Source organism: Mesocricetus auratus, unplaced genomic scaffold, assembly GCF_017639785.1.
Source record: "Mesocricetus auratus isolate SY011 unplaced genomic scaffold, BCM_Maur_2.0 Super-Scaffold_100003, whole genome shotgun sequence".
Classification (NCBI taxonomy): domain Eukaryota; kingdom Metazoa; phylum Chordata; class Mammalia; order Rodentia; family Cricetidae; genus Mesocricetus; species Mesocricetus auratus.
The window spans coordinates 47304416-47323755 of record NW_024429188.1 but is presented as its reverse complement, the minus strand read 5'-3'; the positions used below and the strand labels follow the sequence as shown (position 1 = coordinate 47323755).

At 45.2% G+C, this 19340-nt stretch overlaps 1 protein-coding gene across 8 annotated transcripts in view; it reads right to left on the bottom strand.

The window, feature by feature from the left end:
• Dlg3 (discs large MAGUK scaffold protein 3) overlaps window positions 1-19340 on the bottom strand; it is a 54602-nt gene that overhangs the window by 3111 nt on the left and 32151 nt on the right. For 4 of the 8 annotated variants that reach the window (XM_013121348.3, XM_013121349.3, XM_005081175.4 and 1 more), the window contains 9 exons: window positions 8946-9122; window positions 8358-8433; window positions 7507-7606; window positions 3972-4013; window positions 2720-2770; window positions 2083-2184; window positions 1269-1441; window positions 458-567; window positions 76-167 (listed from right to left, as the gene is read on the bottom strand). In XM_013121348.3, the coding sequence (XP_012976802.1) occupies window positions 76-167; window positions 458-567; window positions 1269-1441; window positions 2083-2184; window positions 2720-2770; window positions 3972-4013; window positions 7507-7606; window positions 8358-8433; window positions 8946-9122 (923 nt within the window). Of the gene's footprint in view, window positions 1-75; window positions 168-457; window positions 568-1268; window positions 1442-2082; window positions 2185-2719; window positions 2771-3971; window positions 4014-5649; window positions 5696-7506; window positions 7607-8357; window positions 8434-8945; window positions 9123-19340 lie in introns of all 8 variants that reach the window. The other 4 variants (XM_005081172.4, XM_005081173.4, XM_005081171.4 and 1 more) reach the window with 3 other exon arrangements.

Genomic DNA, 19340 nt, shown 5'->3' with positions numbered 1-19340 from the left:
CTGCCTGAGTCTCCCTGGCCTAGTGTCTGGCTGACCCCACAGACTCGTGGCACCCACGAACTCCTGGATTCTTACCTGTAAAGTACTCTCCAAACTCTTGCTCCAGTTTCATGGCTTTGTCATAGATCTTATTTGCTTGTTCATATGTCTGCCTTCGGTTCATTTCCCTGCCAAAGACACAGAAGCAATACATTTCCAAACAAGATCCTCTGTTTCAATTCACACCACAAAATGCTCCACATTTCCTGAAAATCTGCTAAACAGCCACCTTAGAGTAGCCCATGGCTAACTGCCTCCTCCAAACCTCCAATTTGGAGGGACTAGCACGCCCAGGCCCCCAAACAAGAGAAACAGCAGGTACTCAGACTTGGTTTCAGGCTTTCTTTGGGTCCTACCCCAGCCCAACCAATCTGTTTTCTTTCGTCTCCAAGGTCATCTGAGTCCCACAAACACTTACATAAGTGCTTCAATGGACTTGGGCTTGATGAAAACAGCAATGGGGTAAAGTTGTGCCTGCTGCAGTCTCTTTATAGCGTTGCCAGAAACATCTAAGATGCAGTGCTTGCCCTGCAAAAGCAGACCCATATCAATCAGCTCATCCAGTTCCTGCTGCAGGTCCCCCCAAGAAATCCAGGGCATCCCAAACATCAGGCTGAGGGGAACCCAGAGAGGCTGTCAAAGCCTACTTCTGGTTTCTGTCATGGCTCATCTGGCTTGTTAAACAGATGGGATTAAGAGGCACCTTTGAAACTAGTGAAGCTCTCTGCTCTGCTTGTGAGGGACTTCCCAGAAAGGATTAACTCGGTAAAGAATTGCCATCCCACGGCCTTGGAAACCCCAGATGGAACAAAAAGGGGGAAATAAAAGCTCCCTACGCATCAGGTTCTCTCTGCTTCCTGCTCGACATGAGACAAGCAGGTCGTAAGCAGCTCGGCTTTACATTAGCACAAGTGACAAACCTCTGAAGCCATAAGCCAAAATCAATTTTTCCTCAAAGTTATTTTGTCACAGTGACAAGAAGTCTGATGAACACAGCTTCTATAAACCAGAAAAGGCCACTGCTCCCTAGAGACCTCTTTCCCTGATGGCTGATGTGCCAATGAAAGTTACACAACAGAGACATGCTATGACTGGAGGCTCCGAATTTGGAGAGACAGTATAGCTCTGGTCAGCATTGTGGGAAGGATGTGAATGCAAGTAGATACCAGGCCTGAGCATTTGTCTTCCCTGGGACTCAAGGGTAGCCAGACCATCGCCTCTCTGCTTACCCTCTCTGCAACTGCTCGAACTGACTGGATGCTGGTCCCATAGAGATTATCGTTGAACTGGCCAGCCTCAATGAACTTGTTGTCCTGAATATCCTTCTCCATCTGCTCCCGGGAAACCACAAAGTGGTAATCCTGTCCATCTACTTCATTGTCACGACGAGGCCGGGTGGTATCTGAAGGGAGGAACGGAGGAAGGGAGGGAGAGAGAGAGGAAAAAGAAGGGAGGAAATGTTGTGTGCCCTAAAGGCAATGACCTGGGCTATAAAAGCCAACTTCATCCTTTCTCACAGGACACAAGGCCACTACAAAACTTTTCAGATGAATGAGAAAAATCATTTGGAAAGAATTTTGTCTGGCCCATTTCTCTTTCAAACTTCAGATATTGTATTGTATACAGGGTGCCTGAAGTTAATATGGGCCAAAAAGGTGGAGCTTCCTAAGACATGGCCTGGTAGAGGGCACAAAACTTGGCGTGGGAGTTAGGGAAGCCCAACAAATCATTCCTCAAACCATTTTGTGTACAATACCTGGGTTTAATCACCAGCACCATAAAGAAGCAAAAACCAAAACAAGGATGGGCCTCCCCATTTGTAAAATAATCCTGACCATCACCACCCAAACTTTTACTCCATAGCATAAGGCAAGCAGCCAAGTTGGATGTCACCCTTATCAATCCCATCTACTATGGGGGCATCTGTTGCTACTTATTCTCTTCTAGGAGGTCTCCAGAGGCCCTAATCCTAGACCCCTTCCTTAAAATACATACTTCCCAGAGTACCAAACCTCACTCCTCTGGGTCTGCCTGGGCTCTTACGTGGCACACAGGATCCAAATTTATGTGGGAACTCAGAGATCAGGTCATCATTGACTCGGTCCTTCATTGGGCCCAAGATGATCACGGGCCTGGCATAGTGAACTGGGGAGGGAGAGCACAAGACAGTGAAGAAAGGCCGCACAGGGAAGCATGCCCCACCTCTGAGTAGACACTCTGTGGCCACCAGTCAGATGGGGTAAAGTAACTATGGCTATTCTCTGGAATTTAACTATGAAGTCTTCAAAAAGCCTTTAAATTTGACAATCTGAAGTTCAGACAAGTCTGAAATCAGAAGCATCTCCCTTTCCAACAGATTCAGAAAAATTTCCACACATGTTGTTTTAAAGCACACACCCAGGAGAGGATTTAGACCCTCCCCCCATAGAGCAACAGCTGCACCCCACTAAAACAGACCTTCCCTTGCTCTCCTCAAAAATCTGCCTGCCCTATGGAAGGTGTCCTGAGAGTGGGCGAAAGTATCACAAGAGGTATGTGCAGCATGGCATCTGCCCAGTGATGCTATGGAGGAGCCAATGGCTGGATGTGCCAAGCTTCCTCCTCCCCTAGCAGCCCTCTGTATTGAGCCCCATGACCGGGACACTGGCACAAAGGCAAGACTCTCAGAAGGGGGGCTTACTTTCTTGCCGTGTCACTGGTTCATACGACAAAATAGCATCCTCTTGTCCCTCTGCAACAAAAAGGGAAACACATTAACACATTTATGATCTGACTGACTGTATACAGCATTTACCACACCCCACACCCACCACACAACAGTATCACTTTCTGTTGGCAAGAAGGCTGAAAAGCCATTCACCAGCTTTGGGCTGGGTTGTTTTCATTCAGTAAAATATTGCCCAATTATGGGCCAAGACCCAAAAGCCAAGAAGTCTCCACCAAACCACGCCAAGCTCTAGGGAACCACTTCTTATAGGTAATAATAGTTGGTTATGTTCAGTGCCCCCCTTATTCTGAAGAGAGTCACAGAGGAGCTCCAGCTGGCTGGAACACATTTGCCAGAGTCACTTTACCTGAGTGCAGACACTTAGCCCGTTTCCCAAAGCTTCAACCTAATATGGCCACTTTAAAGGTCTATTTATTTACCCACCTCACACCTCTAAGAAGCATCTAGAAAAGTGGTACACATCTGAGCTAGGGTCCCAGTGCCCTTTAAGAGCAATGATGAGCCTGCTCTCTGCTCGTGGCAACAATGAAGTCTTCCTAAAGCAGCCACCAAGACAGTTGGTGCGAGGTGCCTATGGTTCCCCAAACTAGCTGACAGCAGTACTAGGAAAGGCAGTGACATCCTCATGGAGCCTCAGGATACTTGCTACAGGGCTTCTGCTGAGCCTGAGACTCCTGGGTGGAGCTTTTAAGACCTCCTCAAAGGTCAATGTTCCCAAAGCTTGTGAGCTTTGAACCGTGGCTTAAATGCTGTAGTCATAGGCATATTTGGCAATTTCCTTCCTGTCTATGTAACCCAGACAGACGTTAAAGTGGTCCTAGGAGCCCAGAAAGGCAGATGGAAGTCAGGAGCCATTTTACTTTTGGTCTCTGAGCAAATCTGTAAGCCTGGCAGTGTCAACACTGTACATGCCTGTGGCAGAGACCTGGTCACTGGCAGTTTACCCTACCCCCAATACCCTACCCAGGGAGGGTTTCAAGGTAGGTCCTGGCCAGAGCTGTGGGGCTTATTCTCTCTTTAATCTACAAGTTTCACCCCACAAGGTAAATGAACCGGCCACAGCATCTCCAGGGACTCAAAGTGTACATGGCTAAAAGGAGCAGCAGTCTCTGAATGAGCAGGGATGGTAGCGGTGCAACAGTGGAATGATGATGGCTGGGAGACATGGGAGAGCTACAGGACACGGGGCATGACACACACTTACTGGAACTGCTTTCGCTGTCACTGGTGTTGGATGTCACTCCCTCTGCAAGCCAACAAGAAAGAGACTCCAATTCAGAACACACCACTGAGAGGTCTCATGCAGCACAAACTCAAGTGCACTAGGAGTGAGACTCTGAGCTGCCAACCAAGGCCGGCCGCAGGAGGCCTGCCGCATCCAGGCAATCAATCGGGAAGCACAGCTCCAACCCTGGTGTTCTGGCCATCTCCTCCATGTCCCCAGAGCCCACTCAGTTTGCCAAGTCCCTCCATGGGCACTAGAGCCTTATTCCTTCCACAGCATTCTCTTCGTCTGAATCAAGCCAGCTGATTTGGATAAGTTCCAAACCCTGTCTCAGAACTCATCTCCCACAGCTAATGGGCAGGAAGGAAAATAGATAAGGACAGTCAAAGAGAAAAGCCCAGGCATGCTGCTGCTCACACATTTTCTCCCAAAAGTAAAGAGTTGTGTGACACTCTCCAACTTAGAGGCTCATCACTGGATGATTGGACAGTCACCAGGAACACTACACTGACCTTCGGTGGGACCCATAGCCTTCCTTCTACCATTGCTGAGGAGAGCTTGGCTTCATCAGTGAGGGAATGCGCCTCGATCCACCACAAAACACATGTCAAATACATAGAAACAACAAGCCAGGGAGACTATCCAGAAGACAAGCCAGCCCTCCCATCACAGACAGTTGGGACCAGCCCATCTTGGAGTGTAGGTGGAGAAAACTCAAACAAAGAGCCGCATTCACAGGAGGCACAGACATGGCAGCCCTCTCAGAAGAACAGCAGGCAAATGGAAATGAGACACAGACACACCAAACTATGGAGAGATGCTGCTCGTTTCAGCCAGGACCATGATATGCTGAGCCCACCTCCCCAGGGAGTTGCTGAGTTGTCACACATGGCTAGACCCTGAACAGCCCCCAAGGACAGCTCCTGTGTCTTCCACTTTTCTCTTTTACTGAGGGAAAATATATGTGGACAGAGCCCATCCATGAGACCATACTGTGGATACTTGTAGTAAGCAAGGGTGGCTGCTAAGGAACCTTCATCTAGGCCCTCCTAGTCCCTAATCTGGACTAAGTTCTAGAATGGAGATGTCAGTCAGAGCTTTTCTGAGATAAAATCACTAACTGTCCATGGCCGTTAAGTGGTGTAGTTGGCGCCACCAGGCTATCTTGGCCCCCTTAGAGACACTATGGACATCTGGCCTTGGCCTTGTGGTAAGAGCTGGACCCCTGAACAGTTCAGATGTAGGATTCACCGTCTCCAGTTAGAAGGACTGGAAAAGTTGCAGTTCCTGACCTTGGCTCTTTGATGTAGGTTTACTTGGAGATGATGCAAGCAGCTGGTTCCACCCTCTACAGAAGCTAAACATCAGCTGAGCACTCACCTGATCATGCGCCTAGACCCACCTCACTTCTATGGAGCCACTAAGCTCACGCCGACTACTCAGAGGTGGAGAAGGGAAAGAGACAGGAATGCTAGAGATTTGTTATACTACCAGGGACAATGGTATTGAAGCCACACACATTTCTTCCTGCCATGGAAAAGGGTCTCACAACACTGCCCTCCCTCACCCCTCACTTTCACCCATGTACCCTACACCCCCACCCCATGATCTCCATTCATGCCACAAATACAGTTAATGGTGTGTAACTTTGACTTACTCAGGTTCTTTGCTCCATAATAATCGTCACTTAACCCAGGGAAGTCCTGATTTCACAGACAGCAGGGACAGAAAGGGTACAGGAAGGGGAGGGAGGGAAGGAAAGGAGAAAACCGGGAAAGAGAAAAAAAACAGAGAAAAACGAGGGGAAGGAAGAATACAGAGGCAGGTGAGCATTAGCGATAGGAGTATAAAGTCCCATGAAGACTTAGAACTACAGTAAGGTGAAGTCATCTGCTGAAGAAAGAATATCCCACATCAGATAAGATGTCTGGCTCTGGTGCCATTCAGCTTGTGGCCAAAAGGCCTTGGAGTAGACCAGGTTTCTAAGGTAGTCTATATTCCACATACACATAGTACATGACAGGCAACACTCCAATGCTTAAAAATACTGCCTTTGACAAGACTTATAGTCATAGAGCCCAGTTCTCTGCTTTGCCCCTGCAACACATCTCTCATTGGTGCATGAAAGAGACATGTCTATATGCCAAGTGTGCAGACAGAATTATCATCACCCTGGAAACTCTCTCCCATACTACCCCAATCTGTCCAAGCAAACCTTCAAAGCAAACTTCTCTGTGGTTTCGTGTCCAAAGCTTCTGTAAACTTGGTTTCTGGAGAACAGGCACCAGACAATTACAACCCTATTGGCCAATGTGTACCCCCAACTGGTTAGGCCATTAAACAGTGGCATTTCCCCAGGCTAGGCTCCATGAGGACGTTCTGGGCTTATCTGGTAAACTGTGGCAACATTATCTCAGATCTTTGTCTCACAAGCAGAATCAACCTCCTATCTCCCTGTCTCTGAACAAGCCCAGGACAGTAAGCACTAGCGTTCATTTGGATGAAGACCCCTTGTTCTATCAGGGTTATCCTAGGTGGCCATGGCCCACATATAGCATTATCATGAACCAGGTGGGCTTACTATGGACCATTTTCTACCAGAATTAGTCAGTCTCCTGTCAGACCCCACAGCCCTAGATGACAAGATTGCTCCATGAAAGATGGAGGAGTGATTGGTAAATGAGAGACATTTACAATTCACAATTCACAATGACATGAATGAGAACGTACTGTACAAACCTAACGTGGTGTTTAAGGTTATGAATGAGAACCTACTGTACAAATCTGACATGGTGTTTAAAGTTAATGTCAGAGCAACTAATTTCTGAGGCATGTGGTAGGGTAAGATGATTTAGCGGGATTGAATGGGCTCCTAATGCAGCCCAGTATTGTAGCCTGTTCTATCAAATCAGCCTCGTGTTTCTCAATAAATCTTTATTTAGATAATGACAAGCAGCATGTGCCCACATGAACTCATGTGAGCAGGTATGTTTTCTTCTGGTAAATGGCTCTGCAGGTACCCTGACAACAGGAAGCCTGCTGTGAGTCACGTGGGTGTTCTGTATGTTTGCACACATATGTGCATTCAGCCCCCAACTTTAGGAATCTGGGGAGGGACAGGCTCTTTTCTTAACATATATGAATGAAATTAAGGGAAAGAAAACACAAGAGGTGGGAGCCAGGAGAGCAACACTTAGTTCCTTAAACTTAATTTCTTGAAAAATGATTTTCTAAGCCTGGCACTAGCTACAAGCCATTCTTTATCACCACAGCACAGCTCTGTCTCACACTTCCAGCACAGGTGCCTGGGCCGTCTTCAGAGCCTCCAACACTCAATCTAAGTGAGGATCTGTACAAATAAGCCCCAGCGTCTCTCTGTGCAGGCCAGGTTCTACCCTGACTACAAGCAAGCAAGCACTTGGGCAGCCACCAACTCCTTCTAAGGGAAGGGGCAACTGAGGCTAAGAAGACAGCGCTGTGAATGACCTCCTCTCTGGACTCTGCTGCTACTTACGTTCCTGTATGCTGTTCTCCTGGGCCAGGTTTTCTTTGCTCTTGTAAAATGGAAACTTTCGAGAGAGGCGAAAACTCTTTTTACGTTTCGTTTTGATCGACTGTGAAAGAACATGAAGATGGAGGGGGAAGGACAGAAGGGAAAAAAACAACAATGGATTTTAAAGCATGCAAGAAAAACTAAAATGGAGACAATGATGAGCTAAATAAAAGATCATCTTTCACAAATGGAGTCTATGAGATTAAATGAAAGTTGATGTTAAGAGGAAAATTATGTTTATAAGAAAATGTGGTAGGGATGTTAGATGCTCTACTTAGTCCAGCACCACTCACTGGCCTTCCTACAGAATAAAGGTCACTATTGCCTCCTAGACACAGCCCTAAGGTGCCACTGATACAGTCATCTTCCTTCCCTCTATTGCTCCACACGTTCTTTGGCCTGTGAAGCTCATAAAAGAAACTGATGGTAGAGTCCGCTTGCCCTGTGCTGTCTGGAGGCAGGCAGAAACTCTGGGGCTGGCCTTCTTGGCACGATGACAACACCAGGTTGTGCTCAGGGTCTCCACAGCTCTGGCTGTGGACAACCAGAAGTGCTTTCATCTTCCCCAGCACGTCAGCCAGCTCCCCCCCTTCCAGAGCCCATCACCCCTGACAGTCGGGCCACACACTAACTGTGGCCTTTCAGTGCTCCTGCTGCTTGCTGAAAAGCAGGCAATTTCCTAGTAGGACAGAGCCAGCCCCCTGAAAAAGACAGCCTTTCACACAGTTCTCCTGCATAGAGGATCAAACTCCAAGCCTCTCACCCCTCTTTACACCCTGGCTGACTGCCTTGGATGGAGGGTCCCCACTTACCCGGTTAGACTCAATCATCCCTGTCCTGGCATGGAACTTCACAGTTTTCAATCGAGCTCGCTCTTTCTTTTCAACCCTGTTTGGGAGTCAGGAAGTCTAGTTACTGCCATGGGCTCAGCAATGGGCTGTGGCAGGCACAACCACCACACTGGCCCAGTCAGTGAATGCCGTGTCTCAAGTACTGACTCTTTTCTAAGAGGCCTAACAAGGCATATACAATGCTCGTAAGAAGCTCACAGTACTGCAGATAAACAGAGACACACAACCAAGTCTGATGTGCGGGAGCATGTCTGATTCCTAGCACTCAGGAGGCAGAGGCAGTAGGATTGCATCAAGTTTGAGGTCAGCCTAGGCCTCACAGCAAGTTCCAAACTAGTCCATGCTACAGAGTGAGATATTATCTCACAATACAAATAAAGCAACCAGAGAGAAAGAGAGACAGAGACAGAAATAGAGGGAAGAAAGTAAAGGAAATAAAAGGAGAGAGAGAGAGAGAGAGAGAGAGAGAGAGAGAGAGAGAGAGAGAGAGAGAGAGAGAGAGAATGCAAGAAGTCAGGAATAGCTTTGCTGAAAACCTTGATAACTCACCTCTTTTTACTAGGGATCACACCAATCTGCTCACTCTCTCCATGTGGAGTCACCAGCCTTGCTTGCCACCACTCATCATCAGAGGCGTTAATGACGTGCAGAATGTCACCATAAGAGAAACTGAGTCCCTGACTTGGCAGGCAGCTGTCACGAGTCCGATCATAATCAAACAGGGCCCTGAAACACATGAGGAGGCTGGTAGTCAGACAAGCTAGGGAAAGAGTCAACCCAAGAGCATAGATATAATAGTCTCGGCCAAAAGGAAGCGACTCTGTGAGATGGTAGCTTTTCGGTACCCACCTCCTTTTCAAAGAAAAGCCCTATTCCTAAGGAGCATAAGGGGAAATTCTTTCACAAATCCCATCTTCTCCCAGCTTCTAGATAAACAGTGGCAGCCCAAAGTAGGACCTGTTCAGCTGCCTACTCTCCATTCTCAAATGCTGTAGGATGTGAGAGCAGGAGATTTAGAAACAAATGTAAAACAAAGCTCCAAAGTTCAGGTTCTGCCAATGCTAGCCACCAGAGCTTCCCATGCTCAGGGGACAAGCATTCCTGAGTAAAAATCTATTCAGCCCTCTAAGTGTGTGAGCCAAGCACAAAAAGGAGACCTCAGTAACAAGTTTCATTATTTTTTCTACTCACAAAGTAGAGTATCTTCTTCATGTTCTTCTTATACTTTTTTTTCATTTATATGTGTATATGAAAGTACGTGTGCTGATGCTTGCGAGGCCAGAAGAGGGCATGGGATCCCCTGGAGCTGCAGTAACAGGTGGTTGCAAATTGCCCACCTTAGATGCTGGGAACCAAACTCAGGTACTCTGGAAGAGCAGCTACTGAGTCATCTCTCCACCTCCTCCTTCCTCCTCTTTTTTGTTTTGTTTTTCCAGACAATGTTTCCCTGCATAGGCCTGGCTGTCCTGGCTAGACAAGGTTAGCTTTGAACTCAGAGACCCAGCTGTCTTTGCCTCTTAGATTAAGGGCATGAGCCACCGTGCCTGGCTCTCTCGTTTTTCTTTAACAGTGTACACAGGCCAGGGGGCTGCTCAGTACCCATTGCTAAGACTTTACTTCCATTCACTCAGTCTAGCATACCACATCTCCATGTGTACAAACCCAGATGAAAGTCAGGATGTATAAGCAGAACCCTTGAGACTTGGTGTCAAGATAACTTGAAGATGAAACTTCCAAGCTCTAACAAAAAGCCCTTTAATTCTCAATGCATACACTCCAAACAATAAGGTCAGTGGCAGAGGCAGAGGCCCACAGATAAAGCATTTGGTATACAAAGTCTTTTCCAAGCTCTATGTAACAACAGGATCAGCGCTCAATGCATTAGAAAAGAATTGAGTTCCATGCAACGTAAAGCAAGGCAGGCATCTGTCAGCTGTTCTACAAAGACCAACAAGCTGGAGCCACCTAATTCTAACTGGTAAGCAATATACAACGGCATTATGCGCTTCAGAATTGGAGAAGAACAGAATGTGTATTAAGCACACATTAGTTCAGAAGTTTGGAGAGAGGAGCAGAAAGAAGAGGCTAAGGCAGAAGGATCATGAGCATGGCATACATAGCATGATGGTTTGACTGAGAATGTCCCCAATAGGCTCATGGGGGGGGGGTTCAACACAGGGTTTCTCTTTTTAACAGTCATAGAACAGTCCTAGAACTCACTTTGTAGGTCAGGATGGCCTGGAACTCACTGAGATTCAACTGCCTCTGCCTCCCAAGTATTGGCATTAAAGGTGTACACCACCACCACCTGACAGGCTCATAGATGTTAATGTTTGGTCCACTTGGTAGAACTATTTGGGAAGGATTAGTAGGTGTGGTTTTGTGGGAGGGGGTATGCCAAATAAGGGTGAGCTACCAGATTTCAAAACCCTATACTATTGCCAGTTGGCTCTCTCTGCCTGCTGCTTGTTGATCAGATGTGAGCTCTCAGCTACTGCTCCAACACCATACCTCCCTTCCTGCTGCCATGCTCCCCACCATAATGGCTATGGATTAACCCTCTGAAACCGTAAGCAAGCCCCCAATTTATGCTTTCTTTCTTTTCTTTCTTTTTTCTTTCTTTTTTTTTTGTTTTTTGTTTTTCAAGAGGGGGTTTCTCTGTGCAACAGCTCTGGCTGTCCTGAAACTCACTTCACAGACCAGGCTGCCCTTGAACTCACTGAGATCCTGCTTCTGCCTCCCAAGTGCTGGGATTAAAGGCGTGCGCCACCACTGCCTGACAGTGTAATCTTTTATTAGTTGCTTGCTTGTGGTGTTTTGTCACAGTAATAAAAAAAAGACTAAGATAACTATTAAGATCCTGTCTCAAAAATTAAAAACAAAACTAAAGCCAAACAAAAGAATTAAGGTAGAGTAGGGTGGCTGTATAAAAGATGAGAAGGCAGGTTTGACTGGGTAAGAATACAAGGTATATTACAGCACCCAAAGAACAGGGCTTGACCTTTGCTGACAGGAATAGCAAGCTGGAGAACATAGGAGAAAGTTAACACGAATGTGGTTTCTAGATGCCAAGAATTCAATGATTTGTCATTTTAAGACATCTGAAGGTTTGGCTAAAACTTATACAACATCTGCTTCCAAGATAAGTTCAGGCACTGCACAATATTAAACATACACAAGTCAAGCTGGAACAAACCCAGATCCAGGCCAGCAAGAAAGCCAGTTCTTATCAATGCACATTGGGAGCTGTACTGTTCACGGTGTTTTGTCACCACAGCATGTGTTCCTTTTACAATTTTCAAAACTGTAAGTCGATTAAAGAAGAAATTGAGAAATAGCTCCACTAAGTACAGGCTTGAGCCTTTTACTTCAGGAGAGGCTCTACGTTCCCTGGCAAACAAGGTCAGAAATTACATAACTCCAAATTCCCACTAAAAAGTAGCACCTGTTCCATCTGGATTTTGTTTGACAGCTTTATGAATGATGGACAGGGCTATATCAAAGAAAAGAAAGGGATGGACAATGCTTTTAAACTACAACTTTTTAAGGACACAAGAACATGATATCTCAGTTTGAAATTCTAATATGTGCAGTTATGAAATCAAAAGATGAATTAAGAATCTAGTACATGAGCTAGCTTGTTGGAACCCATTCCTTAGGCTAGGATGCCATGCTCAGTGGCAGTAGGACCATGATACAAACCCGGTACATGAGCTAGCTTGTTGGAGTCCATTCCCTATCGAAGAATGCCATGTTCAGTCTTAATGCATGGGAAAGGGGCAGGGCCCTGCCCCAACCTATTGTGCCAGACTTTGTTGACTCCTCCTGTGAGGAGGAGTGGACAAGGGGGGGGATGAGGGGAGGGATGGGAGGGAAAACTGTGGTTGGAGTATAAAATGAAATAAAAATTAAAAATGGAGGAAAAAAAGAATTGCCTCTTCTATCAATCATGGCTGCCAATAGGGAAAAAACTCAGCAGAACATTGGGGCCTCAAAGTTCACTTTGTCCACTTTCCTGCCTAAAAGACACAATTTTTTATATATTCTTGGAACTTATTTCTAGTTCTAGTGCTTAACGAGTCTGGGTCTTCCCTTCAACAATTCTCCCCCTATTTCCTGATTTTGGTCTGTTTTACATACCCATGATGTGGGTTTTTCTCTAAAGCTACTCCTCCTCTTTTCCTGCTGAAATCATGTTGTTAACAACTAGAAGGCATTCTCCTAGATGAAGGTCAGACCCAGCAGTACACAGGACAGGATTCAGCACTCTGTGATGGGCAACTATCAGACCAGGACCCTTAAATGTCAAAAAATGTCATGAGGTCTAAGTCATAGCCAGCTAGCTTTAAAAATACACACACTAATTTGTCCATCCATTTAAATACATTTGAACTCCATTTACATACATTTGAACTATTCTTTCTGCAGGCACTGTGTTAAATAAGAGAAGCACAAAAAATGTTATGCTAAATTTTTCCTATTTGCAGTTTTGATCAATAGAAAAGAAACTTCTTAATTAACCTTTAATATTAACTGAATGGCCTAGTGCAGCTTGCCCTCTGACAGAAGGGCACAGTAAGCTGAGTACAATGTGGCAAGAAGCACAGAAAGGGGACAAAGCAAGGTCTAGATCATTCCCAGGAAATATAGAGCACCTGCGAAACAATAAAAAGGTATTGATTTAAAATAAGGTCTCAATAAAGGTTCAAGATTTCCAAAGGTAAAAATAGGGAGAGAACGGTCCTTCTAGCTAGAGTAAGCAAAGGCTTGGAAGAATAAAATAAAGAATAAAAGGTATGGGCAAAATTCATCACTGCATCCATACCTGACTGGGCCACAGTGAAGAGCAGCTGGACTGTCCAGCTGAGGGGTGTGACACTCAATAATAAACCACTTCATTGCCTTGACTTTTTCGTTATCATCATATTATGCATTTATGTGGAAATGAACACAGCAAAGGAGAATAAGCCAGGGTTTTTAGCATATTTCATGTAGCAAGAAAAAGGTATATAAATTAGACCTTAATAAATGTTCAAAATATGTCAGCTATCGTCTAAAATCTTTTTTGTTTTGGTTTTTCAAGACAATGTTTCTCTGTGTACCCTAGCTGTCCTGGAACTCACTCTGTAAATGGGGCTGGCCTGGAACTCACAGAGATCTGCCTGCTTCTGCCTCCTGAGTATTGGGATTAAAGGCGTGCGCCACCACTGCCTGGCCTCTCTAAGATGTTTCAAAAGCATGTTATGGACTAGAAACATGACACTTGTTATTAAGAGCACTTGCTGCTCTTGAAGAGGACTCAGGTTCAGTTCTTAGCACTCACATGGTGGCTCAAATCATTCATAATTCCAGTTTCAGGAGACCAGACCCCATCTTCTGACTGCTGCAGATACCAGGTACACCCATTGTGCACATATACACAGCAGGCAAAACACTCATGCACACTTTTAATCTATTTTTAAAGAAAAACTATGCTAAGCTGTGGACATCTAACATGGTTGCTAGGAGAGAAGGGAGCCATTTTCTTCTGTGCCACTGATAAGTTCCCCAAGCTCCAGTAAATAACTCTCCATTCATGCTCATGTAAGTAACCATAATTAACCTCAGTGGGTCATAAACAAAAGGGACAAGTGAGGGTAATGGGGGTGACAACTAACCAAAATTCTATTTCTCTTTCTCCTCCCCCCCCACCCCTGTGAAATTGTCAAAGAATTTAAAAGAAAAGTTGTGGCCTTCTATCAACAACAGTTGGCCAAGCAACCTAGAATCCTAACAAAGTGACAGGGCTTAGCTTTCTATTCTAAGCACCTCCTTCCTCCAAGACTCTCATAGCTCCCCCTCTCCACCATTATCCTGAAGAAGTTAAGGGAGATACTGGCCCCTTTTAAGACAAACTGAATCACTGTCCCAGAATGGAAGTTTACCACATGCAAGGCCCAAATGACACAGAACCATTTCAATATCTGATTCAAAGAGACAGCAGGAAGGAAAAAAGAAAGCCAAGCCTTTGTCCTCACACACCTAAAAAAGGACATAATAAAATGATCTGCCGCTGTTTGTGTACACAAGTAAGCTTGCCTGAGGATGGGTGTGTTGGAAGACTAAAGGCCTGAGAAACCCCCTTTTTCTGAATCTAACATCTTTTTTAGCTTAAGAATTTTTAACTTCTTTCTCAATTGTTATTGTTGTTGTTGTTGTTGGCCATATATGTCACAGCACATTGTGGAGATCAGAGAACAATTTTGTGGGGTTGGTTATCTGCTGTAACCTTTAGATGGGATCCAGCCAATCAAACTCAGGTCATCAGACTTCAATGGGAACTACCTTCACCGACTGAGCCATCTTGTTAGCTCAATAAAAAAGTTTTATGAAGTTAAGTTAAGCCAAAGCTTCCAAAAATATTAACACACCCAAGTCCATAGCCACAGTGCTCTCTGTAGCCAGTAGAAGGCGATGCCCTAGCCTCTGACCACAGCTGTGTATCTAAGAAGCCCCAAAGAGAAGGGTAGGGTACCCCTACAACTTTTCAAACATCAAGGTCAAAGCAGAAAAATATTGAATTGTTTAAACAAGAAGCTACACAGTAAGGCCTGGGAAAACAAAGTAACAGCACGCAACAAAGAAGCCTAAAGTGCTGTTCCATCAGCACAAGGTGGGATAAACCTTCCAAGAATGTACAGGTTCAAGTCCCAGCTTGGTCTGCAGCACACCAACATTGAAGGTCACCGCCTGCTTCTCCAAGGAGACAATGTTTCCAAAGGTCTTGGAAACTATATTATTTAAGAGGTGACATTTTAAATATCCTCAAAGAGATCTTGCATGTATCTATCCACAGGGGTAATGTGTATGTTCTGAGGAACTCTGCCAATCTTCATTTCGGCTGACCCTTCTCTGGTGGGCGGGAAAGCAAGGGTATAATCAGCTTTAAACAAACAAATTACCTAGCAAAAGCTTTGTAGTTCAGATCTTAAATTGTGAGGCTTTAGTACAAAAGATCCAGAGAAATCATAAGCACCTTGCACAGCCACTGTGGCACCTTAAACTTAACAAGTCAGAATACAATGAAAACACAACTACCTGGAGGGAACTGGTTAGGCAGGTTTCCCAACACAGAGCAAACAAGAACATTTTAGTACTAATAGCCTCAAAGGCAAGGGGCTACTTCCATAGACTTTAGGATTATGTCCATCTCCTGACCTACAGGAGGCCATCTGTCTTGTCTGGGTTGTATGACTCCCCCCAGTACCTTGAACTGGCCCAGCCCAAGTTTCTTCCTGCTTTGTGATCCTGCTTATTAATCCATTCCAGGCATTTGGTAGCAACCTTATTTTATAATCTCTACTTATTGCAATTTAATTCTCACATGATTCTTTTTGAGTTTTCATAGTATCATGAGCAAGGAAGCCCTTCTGAGTGCTTGTGAAGGGTGCATGAGCCCAGGCTATTCCAGAGCACACCCTCAAATTATCATCCTTCAGTGTTCTGCCGTGTTTCCCTTCTACTGCAGCTGAAGCCTGATGCATTGCTGAAGTTCTAGATATGCTAGGGAGCATATAATTCAAAGCCTGAACAGCCCATCTATTGGCTGGTTGGCCTAATACAAGTACAGAAAACCATAAAGTACACATCAGTTCTTGACCTTGGTAGAAAAATCAAAGTTTCCATCAGCTTCCAAGAATATCCTAAAATCCTAAAGCCAAACTCTCTAGGGGACATTCATAAGAGTAGCACCAAATGTGGTTAGCAGAGTCAGCCATCTTAATGCACCTTCAAAAAAGGAGCAGGTCGGGGACTTCATCTCTAGTCTATCTAAAAGTTCCAGGCCATAAAGGGCAACCATGAATCTTAAGAGACCTTTAAGGACCAGCAACTCACAATAAGAGACCATGCAAGGCTTACAGGTCATGCAGATGACAGAATGAACAGAATGAGTACTAGTACTAGCTCTGGGAAGCAAACAGTTCCAGCAGCCACTGCTAGCACTGAGACGTTACTGGTACTTTTAACAATTGCCTTGGTGTGCAGTTCAGCACTAGAGTACTTGCCTAGTACATGTGAGGCGCTATATTTGACCCCTAGCCCTCCAAAAATAAATTAATATTGTTGCCGCTCCCAAATCCTGTCAGACAGTAAAGCCTGCCAATATTTTATTAGCATCTTCATCTACTATTGAATTAATGAATAAACCAAGTTGGGCTTCAACGAACATCACTGGGCAAAGTGTCCTGATGTTGACAGAAGAAGCACTCTCTTTTGATGACCAGGCCAATATACTAATATTGTCTCGTTGAATGGAAGCTACAGATGCCCCAACAGGATTTCCATTTTAGAGTGGGAAGAAGGCTGGGGGATGGCCAGCCAGGAAGCCAAGACTCCTAAACTGCCAGAATATTGTCCTGAGCTTGCAAAGAAAGCAGCCAGAGGAGGCTTCACAGACTTTTATAAGCTATGTCTAGAATTGCACAACTGAGCCTCATGACAACCTTTGGAGGCCAAGGTCACTCATTCATTCATTTATGAAATCAGTCACCTCTGGAATTCTAACCTACTCAGCAGCTTTGCCTTGCCTTCACATGCAAATGGCCTAAATTAAACACCTAGCCAACCCATTAGGAGCCAATGGCATGAGAGGTGATTTCTGTGGTCTCTACCAGCAAATACTGCAGTAGCAGAAAAAAAGCCCTACGCTGGGCACAGAGAAAGTCTCTGTTCATCACACTAACTTGGTAAGAGATGATTCTAGTATGGTAAAGACAAAGGAAAGCCCTTTCTCATTAAGTTCCTGGTGGCTTTAAAGCCAACTGACAGTACTCGACACTGTTACCTTTCTTTCTTCCTCCTGCCCCCCTCTTTAAAACTCCATCACCCCAATGGTTAGAACAGTTGCAGCCCCCAGGCTTTCTCCTGGTATAGCCTCAGTGCAGCTATGAGAGGAAGTTACCTCCTTCAAAATAGCTTTGCAAGCCCATGCCCATGCAAACAAGAGGGATATAGGACGGGGGGGGGAGCGGGGGGGGGACACACACGGACACACAGGAGAGAAAAGAAAGAAAGTGTCAAGAGGGGAAACAGCAGCCGAACTGTAACCTGACGTACAAAGTGGGGCTGCGTCACCCTCTGAGTAAAGACAAGCTGCAGGACAGGAAGCAATCCGCCGCTTCCCTGACTCTACCCCAGCAACCAGGCTCAAGTTATTAGTTCTGCGCTACTGCCTTCCACAGAACAGGAAACATAATGTTTAGTTGCTCCACTGATGTAAAAATTAGCGTCAATCATGGCATAAAGTGGCCATTCTTGAGCATTCTGACTGTTAAAAACACATTTTGTACCAGACCTGGAGGCACAGGCCTATAATCCCAGCTACTTGAGATGCTGGGGTGGGAGGATCACAAGATTGAGGTCAGCCTGGTTCACACAGCGAGACTCTCTCAAAAGAAAACGAAGAAAGAAAAGAGGGCTGAGGATGTAGCCCAGTGGCAGCATGTGTCAGGCCCTAGGTCCAATCAACCCTGAGAACTGGGGGGATAACAACTGACCAAACACACAATAGCAACAACAACAAAAAAATCACTATGCACAGTGACCTAAATCTCTAGAAGAGGTACCTAGGGATATATTTTTACCAGCACTCTATCCATTTCCCATCATTCAGTGGGTTAGGGAAACACTGAAAGAATTACACTTTATTAAAGGTCAGTGCAACTCAGGTCACATTCCAATTTGGGAACAACTTAGCAGTCTGAGTCAAGCCTCAGTTTTCTCATATGCAAAATAGGATCATAATATAGCATTATTTAAAGGATTTTTAAAAAAACATTTAAAAAGAATAAGAAAGGTCATGCTTCACGTGACACTGGTTCTCTTTAAGCTGAAGATGCCAATGCACTAAAGAAAGCTTCTGACCCGAACAGACCCAAAACACTGCCTTGGCTCTAACTCTCTGCAACACCCAGGGCAAAAGGTCACCCAGGCTCTTGTATAACCCCTTCAGTGACCAAAAAATGAAGAATCCCCTCTCAGAAAGCAGTCTAATCCTTTTCAGAGTTTTTATTATGAGTTCTTTCTTTCTCACATTGAACTGAAATGTGCCTTGGGTAACAGAACAAATCTAATCCATTTTCCACATGACAAGGTAAGGCAATTAACTTAAGAAAACTGGGAGGAGGGAGGGAAAAGAGTTCAGTTTCTCAGAGGTATGAGGTGAGCAGCTTTATTTTCTGCATATGTTTATCAGGTTGTTGGTATGCAGGCTTGAGATCTGGTAAAAAGACCATTTCTACAATATGATGTAAAGCTGTGGAGAGCAATGGTATCACCATTTCAGGACGAGAGCCCATGAGGTGTTTGGAGACAGTTAGCAAGTTAGACAGAGCCTTCAAAGCAGCAAGCAAGAACCTTGTAGAAACACAGATGGTGAAGAGGTCAGACTGGTGTTGAAGAAGCAGTGAACCAGTCACTGAATATGATGGCCACAAGGTCACTGCTGATCCCTGACAACAGCTCCTCTGAAGCCTTCTTGGGCTGCTCAGGTGTCCTATCACCAGGCTGAAAAGCTGGTACTTATGTCATGTGAGGTCACTGAAAAAAGTGATTGGAAGAAGTGGCAGCAGAAAGTACAGATGACTCTAAAATTTTCCAGCCTGGATCTTAGGAGGATAGGCTTCTGCAAATGATATTCCTTTGTTCATATTTCTAGGGGGCAACACTGACTAAGACTGTTTTCTGAACACTAAGAACAGTGAAGAACCCCATTCTTGGGGGTGAGAACATAGCTCAGTCAGAAAAGTACTTGCTATGCAAACATGAGGACCTGAGTTCAATTCTTAGCAGTTGTGTAAAATGGTCAGGAATGACAGCACATGCCTGCAATCCCAGTGCTGGGGAAGCAGAGGCAAGAGGATCCTTGGGATCAGTGGTAGTCAGCCTGCCCCCCCACACGCATGT